Source organism: Sander lucioperca, chromosome 15 (assembly GCF_008315115.2).
Source record: "Sander lucioperca isolate FBNREF2018 chromosome 15, SLUC_FBN_1.2, whole genome shotgun sequence".
NCBI classification, from domain to species: Eukaryota; Metazoa; Chordata; class Actinopteri; order Perciformes; family Percidae; genus Sander; species Sander lucioperca.
Window position 1 is genome coordinate 32,300,886 of NC_050187.1, and position 12,991 is coordinate 32,313,876.

The following is a 12,991-nucleotide window of genomic DNA, read 5'->3' on the forward strand; positions in this document are numbered from 1 at the left end:
TCAGAAAACACTAACTGAGAAGTGCACATTAAATTATCCACATGCACCTCCATTGCAACTACACAATTCTTTGTCTACGCTTTCCGTCAAACAGATCTTGGTGATCAAAGCAGGTTTTGAGACTTCTGCCTCCAATCCAAAAACTTGCAGGTGAATGGAATTATATTATTAGAAATAAAACCAAAACAATCTGAATAGCCAATATGAAAGCACTCCTCTATGTTCTTTTCTACAGTTGGGTGAACCGACTCTTTCAAATGGTATGGGAGCAGCATAAAAGCATGTAACTATTGCAAAACAAGGCCCAAGTTCCTGAAAGTTAGATATTGTAAAAATGGCATATGGATTCTGTTTTGCTGTAAGTTTAGAGTTTGAGTGTTCATCCTTTCATCCTACAGAGCAGATCATTCACAAGAGTCACGATGAAACTGCACAGGCCTACAGATTTCCTTCCAGTTGTGACACAGTTTTTGTCATTAACCTACCCCAGACACCTCGCCATGTGGAAACTTTCTTCTCACAACACTGACAGAAGACAAATGTTTCCTTTTGTTTAAAAAACTTAATTGCAGGTCTTTAGAGGAAAAGAACAAACATTCTATCCAGCTGTGAAACACCGAGACAGTGTCATTATAAAAGATTAACCGAGCCCAGACACCTCACCATGAGAAACTTTTCTTCAAATAGAAATAATAGAAGGCTCTTGTTCCAAGAGTACCTATAATTGCAAGTCTTCAGAGGATGGAAAAGATGTCTTTGACGGAAAACCACCTGGAGAGCATTTTAAGTTCATCTTTTATGTGTCCTGGGTAATCGAAGCACGCCACATGTCCACATGAATTTATACATAGTACTGTGATGGATCCTTAAAGTGTTTGTTCTTACAGACGGAGACTAAGAGACTTTGTGATTGGAACAAAGACGTTGCGGACTGTAGCTTCTGAAAGGAAACTCAAAAGGCAGGCTCAGGGGATGGTGTCGTCTTCTACTCTACAAGAAGATAAAGTATTTCCCATTTGGCGACGCAGTGTGGAAATGTTTATATAACACTAATTTTGTCTCCAAATTACCTTCTAGTCAGAAATGCAGTTCACACCCTGATTATGTTCACAGACGTGAGGGGGTTTAGGATGGGGGAACAATTGACCTGATAGTTTTAATTGTAAATTAGGTGTGACTGTGGTTGTAAAATTGTATATGTTAATGTTTTGTATTTCACTTGCATGGAATTTTTATTGTGTTACTGACCTGCCAAGGGATTACGGGCGGAAAATAGCACTTGTGCTACAACCTGGCACAATGCATCTCTCCTTGTTCTTATACAAGGTTAATGTTACCTTGTGCATTGTCCCTGTTTAAATAAAATGAATCAAGTGGTCTGGGTCAAGGCGTTTTCATGAAGGGGCTTGTATGATATCGTACGAAAACTTATACACAACAATTCGTATGATATCCTACGAAATTAGGCGACCGACAGTTGGTAACGTGACAACCGGTCACATGACAGTTCAGTTTAGTGGTCTTTACAGTTGAGTTCAGCACACAAAAGGTGACCAACATTAAAGGACAATTCCGGTGCAAAACGAACCTAGGGCTTAATAACAGATGTGTACCCACTCTGTCGCTCTCTGGGACATGTTTTCATGCTAATCGAATGAGTTTGTAGCTTGAAAGAAGCTAGCGCGGACCACTGATTAGCTTATAACGCTAGTATTCGGGGCACAGGGAAAGTAAAAATAAATCGCTATTTTGTACCACTAAAAAGGCTCAAAATATCACCAAACTTCAATGGTAGCATAATGAGGGTCCCTACATGTTAACTGAAGCATTGAGAACTTTGTAAGTGTACAGGCAGTTTATTGAACGAAGAGCTGCAGGAGCTCCGTGAAAGGGCTACGAGAGAGAGAGAGCTACCGGTAGTAGTAGTAGCTAGGTAAGTACAGCCCTGTTTATCAGAGAGGGGAAATCTTCAGACTGTACAAAACACTGCGTCTCTTGGGTGTTACGACGCAACAGGTCCCACTCCGTGCAACACCGACACTACTGTTCGGTGGCCATAGCTTCACAATGTCCGCAGGTACACCACCAGTTTCCTGAAGTACGAGGCTGTGTTGCGGCATTGACTACCGGTAGCTCTCTCTCTCTCTCTCGTAGCCCTTTCACGGAGCTCCAGCAGCTCTTCGTTCAATAAACTGTCTGTACACTTACAAAGTTCTCAGTGGTTCGTTTAACATGTAGGGACCCTCATTATGCTACCGTTGAAGTTTGGTGATATTTTGAACCTTTTTAGTGGTACAAAATAGCGATTTATTTTTACTTTCCCTGTGCCTCGAATACTAGCATTGTAAGCTAATCAGCGGTCCGCGCTAGCTTGTTTTCAAGCTGCAAACACATTCGATTAGCATGAAAACATCATGACAGACACAGAGAGCGATCGAGTGGGTACACATCTGTTAATAACCCCTAGGTTCGTTTTGCGCTGGAATTGTCCTTAAAGTTAAGTTAGTTTCACACACCGGTCCCTTTGAGTAGTACTCCCGGGACACAAACACGTTTCCTGGGTGAAAGTCTTGTGTTTTCCCCGGGACACGAACTCTGATCCCCTGTTCGAAAGCCCCGTGTTTTATGATCCACCGACCTAACGAGCCTCACAATGGTGTTAAAATGGCACACCACATGACAATGCATATCGCTAAGTAAAATGAACGTGTATCTAAAAACCACTCAACCATTTTCAAAAAATACAATGATGTTGAAAGGAGAGTATGTGATGGAAGATGGAATAAATGTATAATTTAGAAATAAATAACATTTTCGATGCATCAATCCTCCATGAAATCACCACTCTCCTTTCCAATCAATTATATCTTCATTTTTCGCACACCTTCCCCTCCCTCCTATGCAGACCAAATCACTGTGTGTGTGTGTGTGTGTGTGTGTGTGTGTGTGTGTGTGTGTGTGTGTAAAAAACAGGTGTTATGCTCCTTGCTCGCTGTCTAAACATGGCATGAAATGGGCTGATGATGACTCTATTTGTGTAACCGTACTCTATTGCTCTGCGTAAGCGGGACAGCATAAAATAGCGGGGCAGCACAGAAATGTTCCCTTTCCCTCATTCATTACACGGTTATGCTAAGCTGCATGCTCCACTACGAACCAGATGTTGTGTAATTAACCTCAGTGTGAAGATAGCGTTCTGCCCGATTGTCTCTCACCTTCAAGAATGAAATGGAAACCAGGATGAGGCAGAGATAAGGGGAGGTACTCCGGAGGTTTCCGCCGGGCACATGAACCGAACGAAACTGAGCCGAGTCCAACCTGGTCAAAACAGAGCTGAAACTAATTAGGCATCGTGTGCAGATAGCCTTCCGTACCATTGTCTCTATAACCTTCAGCTCAAACTGTGTGAGGAGACAAAACCTCAAACAGGGAGGGGAGATATGCGGAGGAGGACTTTGTGTTAGCAGGTAACAGGGACATTTTAGAACATCCCAATATGTTTTACTGAATACCTCAAAACTGATAATGTCACTAAATTAAAAAGAGTATTGAAGGATTCAGAAGAAATGTATTCTCAAGAGAAACAGGTATGCCAATAAAATGATTAAAAAGTTAGAGAGGTATTGTTCGTTCATTAAACTCTGCTAAGGTTGTTTTATAAATGTTTAAAGTTGTACCACATATCTGTTAAAAACAGATGTTTCAGCTGCAACACAACATTATGATTAAGATCACAAATTCAATCTATTCTCCTACCATGGGAATTCAAATTGGCTCGACTTAAGAGAGGAGGGGAAACCAACTTCAACAGTGTCAGCTGAGTAAAAGATTGTTATTAGAGCAGTTATTTGAATCATATATATATATATATATATATGTGTGTGTGTATTTCCAACCCTTTCTCACTCTGAACTCGTAAAACGCGGACGTTTGGACAGTGGCTGTCAGCGTCTGAAGCGACAAAAAAAGGCATCCTTCAGCATGTTTGTATAACGTACCGGGGAGAGCAGGCAGCTACACGGGGTTTAGCGAGTAGTATGTAAGGCCGAAATTCCACGTAGGGAGGTTGGTTGGGGTGGCGGATGGGCCAAACACAGGACTTTCACCCAGGAGACTGGGGTTCGTGTCCCACGTGTGTCTTTAACCATTATTGCCGCGTGTCACAGAAGCGTAAGCCCACCCACGACCTTTTCCTTAACATAACTGCGTCAAAAGGGGACGCCAATAGTCCCGACCAAGCATGTTTAGTTAAAGCGCGTTATATGACGCTAAAGGAGACTTTTGGCGTCATTAACAATCACAAAGGCTACCTGACCAAGCGTCTGTATTTTACAAGATGGGAGTGAAAACCTGTTGGTATTTCTGCATGGGTACACACTGTTGGGTGCCCAACATTAATATTGTTGTTATTAGTTTTTTTGTTTTATACAGAGTGGGCATTAAAGTTGTTGTATTCAAAAATATCGGAACATTGTAAAATTCTAAAAATACTTAATTGTCTATTCTATATGTCTATTTGGATTAAATAAACTCTAGTTTGGATCAATGGAAGTACATTTCCAGGATACTTGCCTGAGATGTCCCTCACCTTCCGCTCTCTGTGTTGCCGTTCTCAAACTTCAGGATACAACAGCAAACTTCGAGCTAGCAAAGCTACACGCTGAAAATTACATGTTTTTAAGAAAATTTGGATCGTGCAACAAGGCAGGCCTGCTACTCTCTAACTGGGACGTTTTGGGACCGATTGTTGGGATTACTGTGGACGAAGTACACACGGCGATACACTGGTAAGAGCAAATTATGTTTACCCATGTATCCAGCTTATTTAAATAGCTTACATTACTTTATTGTGTGAATGGATAACTTTATTTAATATTGTATGTGGAGTTTTGCAAAAGAGACTATTTTGCAGAGCCACCGTCGTTGCGTCCGGAGCTTAATGCTACCCAAGGCAATTGTGATTGGTTTAAAGAAATGCAAACAACCCATAGCGTTTTTTTTTCTCCTATCCCAGAATCTGTCCTAGATATGTCTGGCAATGCGAGACTAACTTATATGCAAAACATGGACTATAGGCTCAGCAGTGTTTGTTCTGAACTACGTATTCTCTAACAAAGCTACCCATGCACACGTTTGCACGCAGTTTGATAAATGAGGGTGAATGTTCTCCCGGCTTTCAATCTGACTGGTTGACCTCTTGTGCACAGTACATTTCATGCAACATCTGTCACTGAGCTGTGGCTTCAGGGAGGGTGACAGAGATGGCTCGGGGGTAATAGTTCACTTCCAATGATGCATTGCTTCTATCAGGATTATTATTATGTTGAAATGAGTTACATCAAAGCAAGGTCAGACAAATTAGTGTGTTCCATTTAGTTGTTTCATGGACCTTGTGCAATGAGATTACAGTAATCTATCATTAAACAACTTGTAAATGTACAATGTTACCATGTACACTACATTACCTAAACATAACCTCATTCTCAATTTCAGCCAGCTCACATACAGTGCTCAGCATAAGTGAATACACCCATGCTAAAGTTGACTAAAAAGAGGAATAACAAAAATCATCTTTTGGAAATTGATCTTAATGCCTTAATTAAAATAATGAGGAACAATCCAACCTTTAAGGACACCAATTTTCTTTATGAATAAATAATGTATAGTGAATAAATAAATGTTCTTCCTTAAAATACAGGGGGCATAAGTAAATACACCCCTATGTTAAATTCCCATAGAGGCAGGCAGAGTTTTATTTTTAAAGTCCAGTTATTTCATGGATCCAGGATACTATGCATCCTGATAAAGTTCCCTTGGCCTTTGGAATTAAAATAGCCCCACATTATCACATCCCCTTCACCATACCTAGAGATTGGCATGGTTTTATTTCAGTTAGCCTAATAGCTGGTTTGATTTGCATTGAGAGATGATCTTATGGAAAGTACCCCAAAAGATGATTTTGTATTCCTCTTTTTAGTCAACTTTAGCATGGGTGTATTCACTTATGCTGAGCACTGTAATAAGCAAAGTCCATCCTCCACTGGAGTGTAAACCTGCCGGTCTCTAAGGCTAATGGTAATGTTCCTAAATGTTACTGTGCACATAGAGATCTTTGTCTTTGTTTAAATTATCCTTCACATAAAGCTCTGCATTGTAGCTATTGTTTATGAGAGAATAGGTTCTTAACTTTGGTTAACACAATATATCAACAGACCAGTTTTCTCCATACAGTTTTGAACCATTTTGCATAGTTAGCCTCTTGCTCTGGATAAGGGCAGACACACTCATAACCGGAAATACAATGAGCTAATCTTTTAGAGGACAGAACTTCAACTCAATACTCATAAGATTAGTATGTTATGTTAAGCTTCTCTCCATCATCTTCAACTCCCATCCTCCTCCATCCACAAGATGTGGAATTTCAAGTACATTTACTCAAGTACTGTATCCAAGTACAATTTTGATTTACTTGTACTTTGGGTGTTTTCATTTCATACTAATTTATACTTCATTTCAGTTCAGAGGGACATATTGTACTTTTTACTCCACTATATGTATCTGGCATTTATAATTGTATGATATGATGCAGTACTATACTAATAATCTACCCAGTAGTATAGAAAGTATTTAAAAATGGCTCCATATAGACAAACTAAAACATTAAAATGATCTTACATGTATTCTTTAGTGACAAAAAGAGAATATTATAATATTCTATAATAATATAGCACTTTTAAAGGAGCCATTCTGCATAACAAGATACTTTAAATACATTTAGCAGGTAATACTTCTGTGCTTTTACTTAAGTAACATTTTAAATGTAGGGCTTTTACTTGCAATGGAGTATTTCCTAGACCACTGTACTGCACTGTACTTTTATTAGGTAAAGGATCTAAGTACTTCTTCCACCATTGCCTGACAGTGACCCAGCAAAACTAACCAATAAGCCTCCTAAACCACACCAAAAACTATTTCCACATCTTCTGTCCCAACACATCACACACCCTCCACTGTTCACCTAAACCCTGCATGTGTTGTCACTGAGAACACATACAGTATCTCTCAACAGAGGTGACACCACCGTTTGGACCACTGCCTGCCACTCCCCCTCAGGAGAAGGAAGGGCACGTCTGATTCGGTAGTTACCCTTTCACTGAAAGTACCACTGTCATGTTACAGCATGTGCTCTGTAATCTCTTTGCACACAAGGCTGATATGAGCAGTGGGACCAGCTGCCTCTCTCAGGGCTTACACTCCACCAGCCACAATGCCTCATGAGGACCCTTCAAGGCTGCAGGGTGAAGGTGAGGTGCCAGCATCGCAAAGAGAGCCCTGTTCTCACCAAGGACAGCTACGTGAAAAGTGGTCTTTTGAAACCAGATGCACTCTCTCCCCTCAGCCTTCCATCTTTTGTTGATGTCAGTACTCCTCCGAGGCGTAATGTGGATGTTGTTTGTCTGCACCTGCTTAGCAAAGGCTTCTAAAGAAAGTTACATATTGTGTTTTTCTGTAGACTTTTATGCCTGAGGGTGCCTCCGACATCACAATAAATAAACTTGTTGATTGTGACCCATGTTTCATGTCTATCAATTTACAGATGCCATGGACCACACATACATTACATCTCTGTACAGAGTTTCACACTGAGCAGCTGAAAACCATTTGCTCACTGGTTTATGCACTAGCTAGTCATCTTGCCAACTTTTATTTTGTAAGTCAAGCTTTGGAAATGATGTCTTAGCCTTACAAAAATAAGTGAACATAACTTATCACTTTGCTAATTTGAAGTTTCACAATCTCATTGCTTGTGGTAAGTCAATCATGGATGGTGTAGACATTATGGCTGCTAATCAAAATCCTTGGAGAAATGAATGGGATTTTTACTTCCAAAACCACACTTTTGAGCTCCCTATACTGCAAGTACATCTTGACTGTTGAGCGGACAATGGGGCGTCCATTCCCCAGAGAGTTACCACTGCAAAAAGCTTCTGATTTGGTCAGAGACACGGATGATTCAGTTCCCTCAGTTCAGCTCGAGATTTGTTTGTGCATGTGCTGAACATTTCTAGCAACTTGTCTGTATCCACCGCAGCCCCCTGCATTTGTGAGTCTCCAATCAGGAGACAATGGTACAGCATAGCCGCTGCTATTCTTTCTGAATCGACAAGAGCCAATGTTGACTTGGCCGCGCACTGCACCGTGGGATGGCTCTGGGCACTCCAAGCGAAGCAGATGATGTCAAACCGTCTTTATGTACCTCTGCCATTTTGATTACTGTTACTCCCAACACTGCTCACAAACACACAAGATAAATTGTGAGAGTCAGAGAGAGATCAATCAAGAAATCAGAGATGACTATATAATCAGGCGAAATAGGTGAAACCACCTGTGTAGGCAGACAATGGATGTGAAGTGGCAAATTTGCTCCTCACTGCTCACCGCCCATTCTCAGAAGGTACAGTACAAGGGGTTTGATAAAAATACAGAAAACAGACAGAATCTTGTCTTATTTTTTGACAAAGTGCACTGCAATCCACTGAGAGGTAAATGTTGAATGTTGTTCCTTTTTGCTGTAACGCAGTAATATAATGCATTACTAATAAAATGTCACTAATATTATACCCGTTGCAATTTCAGGAACGCGGGTGTTTTTGTTTTGTTTTAAGAATTCACCAAAACCGCATTTCGGCACAGAAAAAAAGTCTGTGAGCATGATTTCCTGTTGCTGGAATTCAGTGATTGAAATGACTGTAGAGACTGATACATTTGCGAGATGGACATTATTTTCAGGAGTTATTTCGCTGCGTTGAAGCGAGGCGTCCAGTCACTGTTCCCGTAGTCAGAGCCAGAACCAGAGATGGTACGGACAACATCTGTGTCCCAACAGGTGACGGTACATCAGCGTGGACAGCCGTGTGTCCGAGCAGCTGACAGATATAAACATGTCGGCAATTAATGTTTAGGCTTGCTACATGTAACTATTAGCATTAGGCCTACATTTTATCAACAGTGGAAAGTAACTATACCATAGGCTACTTCAATACAATTGTAGGTAGCCTACTTTTAATTGAGTATTTTCATTTTCCCCTACTTTATACTAGCCTCGTGAGACCGTCCTGATCTCGCAAGCTCCACTTTTCCACTCGGAGATCAGTCTGGCATCTTGAGACAGAGAAAATTTGGAGCCGTTAGCCAAACGACCGACCAATCAGCGTTGGTTTTGAGGCGGGTTTAGGTGTGACGCAACAAGAAGCAACTGTTCAGTCTAAACAACATGGCGGCTTCCACGGATGAGATGAGCGTAGCTATTGCGCAAGTTTTATCCGAATTAGAAAGTATTCCTTCATTGAAAGAAGAACAAAAAACGGCAGTGGAGGCTTTTCTCGGAGGAAAAGATGTTTTTGCTCTTCTCCCGACTGGTTTCGGCAAGAGTTTGATATATCGTTGATCTGATTGGTTGATTTGGCCCATCTATTGCCAACATAGGTGGTGATAGACAGATGGTTTATCCAATCAGCTAACCAGTATTTTCGCCCCTTCCCAAAAGTTCTCCAACGGAAAGTTCCCAGATGGATATGCCGAGCAAATGCGAAGCAATCCATCTGGCGGAGTCAGGTTAACTTTATACTTCTTCTTCACCACAATTCAGAGTCACGTAGGCTATTGTACGTTTTCCTTGACTATTTATTTTAAAGATTAAGTTACTTTGCCGATTCAGATTAATAATACAAAATATTATGAATACACTATGATGTATTAAAGTGGATAAATATGAGACTTTTTTGATCCCGTGTTGAAAGCTACCTGCCAAGTCATACTTTCATTGTTATTTTGGTAAAAGTAACTCAAAAGTAGCACAAAAGCAGTGTAAAGCATTACAATTCAGAGACAATAATATTGTAATATAACTAATTACGCTCAAATGACAGTAGTTAGTGATCTATAATGTATTATATTTTGGCAGCAACTTGCCCAACACTGTTTGTGTGTGTCTTCTTTGGTTGTGTTCATTTCTGTGTGGTGCCCATGTTTGTGTCTTCTTGCTGACCTGTAGCAGCTCCTCCTGGTCACCGCCCACATCCAGCGCTACAGCGACCGAAGCAAAGGGACGACTGGCCATCTGCTGTCGCTCTCTCATCAGCTGCTATAGAGTGAGACAGAACAACAACAAAAAAAGGATTTTTATAGGGAAATATTTGACAGAGTACCCTGTTTTAACTCAAAACAATTTTTTTATTAATGTACAGTTGGCCACTGAGCAGCTCTCCTGGGACCAACTGTAGGTTAAATGTCTTGCTCAACGTAGTTACTGAACAATTTCTCCCTTACACCCATCTGCACTGCAGATTTGATCCAGCAACCAAATGGTACATATGCCTGCTTTTCTAACTTATAACCATGTGTGATTAAAGGGGCGCTATGCAGTATTGGCCATTTCTTCGCTGTTTTCTCGCTTTTTGCGAGCTCCCCCTAAAGCTTCGGAATAGATATTTGGCAGCTCCTATGTTTACTTGTGTCTGACTCCTCGCTCGGTCAGTCTGCCGTTTCCTCTTTCTCTGTTCCTCTGACAATGCTTTCCTAGCTTTCTGCTTCTTTTTTGCCGGCTCAGCAATGACGATAGTGTGAAAAACTCCATCGCTACCTTGTTGGCCGGCTCCTGAATGGGCGTATGTGTGCAGTGCCGTGAAGCAATTTGTTACATTGCAAGACCTGATATCATGTGATACGTCCTGACGCTGAGGCCGGCAGCTCGCCGGCCCAAAGTTGCAAGGGTGGTTTTTCCGCTCACAGGCGCTAGGGGGGAGCGAGACGACCACCATTCAACTCGAAAAAAGTCATATAACCATTCCAATGACTCCGAAGCTGTTCAGTTAAGGTAAATAAAAAAACTGCATAGTTTCCCTTTAAGGAGGGAAGGAAGCTTAAAGGGTAACTACAATTTATTTCAACCTAGGTCCCTAATTTGCTGTTTTTGTGTCTAAGTGACTGATGGGAACAACAATCTTTGACATTGGTCCAGTATTAAGCGAGATCGGCGAAACAAGCTACAATGTAAGTTAATTGGCCAATTGTCCAGCTTGTATTTACGTTCACAAAAGTGCTCGTTTTGCCGCTGAAATGCTCAGATTAATATTCCAAATGTCTGACAATATTATGTAAAGGATTTCTAAAGAGGTTGACCTTTCTGTTAAAGAGTAAGATCAAACATAAGATTTAAACATAAAAACATCCGTGAAATTGTGTTCGCTAAAGCCACCAGACTCCATGTTAGCATCGTAAAACACACTTTATTCAAAGTCGAGAGAAAGCAAAATAAAACTACAAAAAAACGTTTTGGGTCGTCTTTTCACTTTTCCAACTATCACAACTCTAGTTTTGGTTGAAATAAACACACAGTTTACCAATTTGCATGTAAAAATATGTTGGCTCTATACATGCTAAAATTGTAGTTTTTTTTAAATGGAGTCTGGTGGGTTTAGCGCTAGCAACCTCAGATCTGTTACTGGTTAAACTGAAAGGTCTTAAATAGGTTTTAAAAAGGTCTAAGTCTCGCCTTTCAGTGGCAAAATAAAGCACTTTTAGTGGACCAAATTGACGATGCACATTTGCCCCATAGGGTTACATTGCAGCCTGGTCTGTGGTTGCCCGTTACAGCATTCACACTTGATACTGGACCAATGTCAAAGATTGTTGTTCCCATCAGTCACTTACACACAAACTCATAGGAAAATAGGGTCCAGGTTGAAAAAAACGGTAGTTACCCTTTAAAATGATGGCAGGAGAAATGGGTTTTAAAGGTGATGGTGACAAGTAAGAAAAGGAAGACATTTGAAAAGGTAAGGGAGCGGGAAAGAAGTAGAAAGGGAGACAGAGAGTAGGACAGTAGAGGAAGTAAAAAAGAAAAGGTTGAAAGGAGAAGGGAGGAGAATAAAAGATGGGGAAAAGTGGGGTACAGAGATCAAAGCAGACCGGGTTGATAGACGCGCAGGAGGAAAGTGAAGAGGGGTGGGGAATGGCAGGTGGTGGGGGGACGGGGGGAGTCAGATGGGAGGAGGAGGAGGAGGGCAATCTTCAATAGTGAGGAAATGTCAGATGAACAAAGGCAGATGGCGAGGCCTTAATCAGCATGAGGTCCAAACAACCCGACTGAAAACACAAACACAGATATACAGAAGATTTAAAAACAAAAACTGAAAAACTTTTGGGAACACGCATACACAAAGACTCACTCCCACATCAATGACGCACACCAACAAAGATGAAAAAGTTTCTATGTGCATGTACACCTGAATTGCTATTAGGACACACACAAGTGGTGAAAAAAACAACATGCTCAGTGCACCCTCATCTACTCTTCTCTCTCCATCAAAAGTCCTGTTTCCCAGCTTTTTCCACTTCACTACAGACACGTTAATGGGGTGTTTGTTTCAACATTTAGCTTGGGGGTGGCCACCTGTTCCACGCAAAACAAACTCATTTTTGGCCGATAATGTGCCAAGCTTTAATCATCAGTATGTTGCTTGTTGTTTCGGCAGAAAATGTGCCTGGTGCAGCCTCCACACACAAACACACACACACACACACACACACACACACACACACACACACATCTCTGATTGGTGAAACCAGTGCAGGGAAGGCAGAGAGAGAATCTGGACTGCAGATTGTGACCCCCTACAGGAGGGAGAAACTTTTACTTGTTTATAATTTAAGATGGTTCTTCACTAAGATGAAAAACATGAAATTAGCTTTTATGTATCAGCGTGGGAAAATTCAGCCATTGCAAAATTAAGCACAGTAAGGTAGAGCAAGGAAGACATAAGAAAAAATAATAGACCTGGGGAATATTAGTGATCAAGTACAGAAGATGAAGATGCAACTGTAACGTGATGTGTTAGAATCCCACTTGTCTTACTTACAGTATGTTTCTTGTCTCTCAATTACCACTTTAGGGGTGGCAGTAGCTCAGTCCGTAGGGACTTGGGTTGGG

The 12,991-nt window shown here is 41.1% G+C and overlaps 1 protein-coding gene across 3 annotated transcripts in view; it reads right to left on the bottom strand.

Moving 5' to 3' along the window:
• atrnl1a (attractin-like 1a) overlaps window positions 1-12,991 on the bottom strand; it is a 326,334-nt gene that overhangs the window by 53,165 nt on the left and 260,178 nt on the right. For 2 of the 3 annotated variants that reach the window (XM_031315943.2, XM_031315945.2), the window contains one exon: window positions 10,049-10,144. In XM_031315943.2, the coding sequence (XP_031171803.1) occupies window positions 10,049-10,144 (96 nt within the window). The remainder of the gene's footprint in view (window positions 1-10,048; window positions 10,145-12,991) is intronic. The other variant, XM_031315944.2, reaches the window with a different exon arrangement.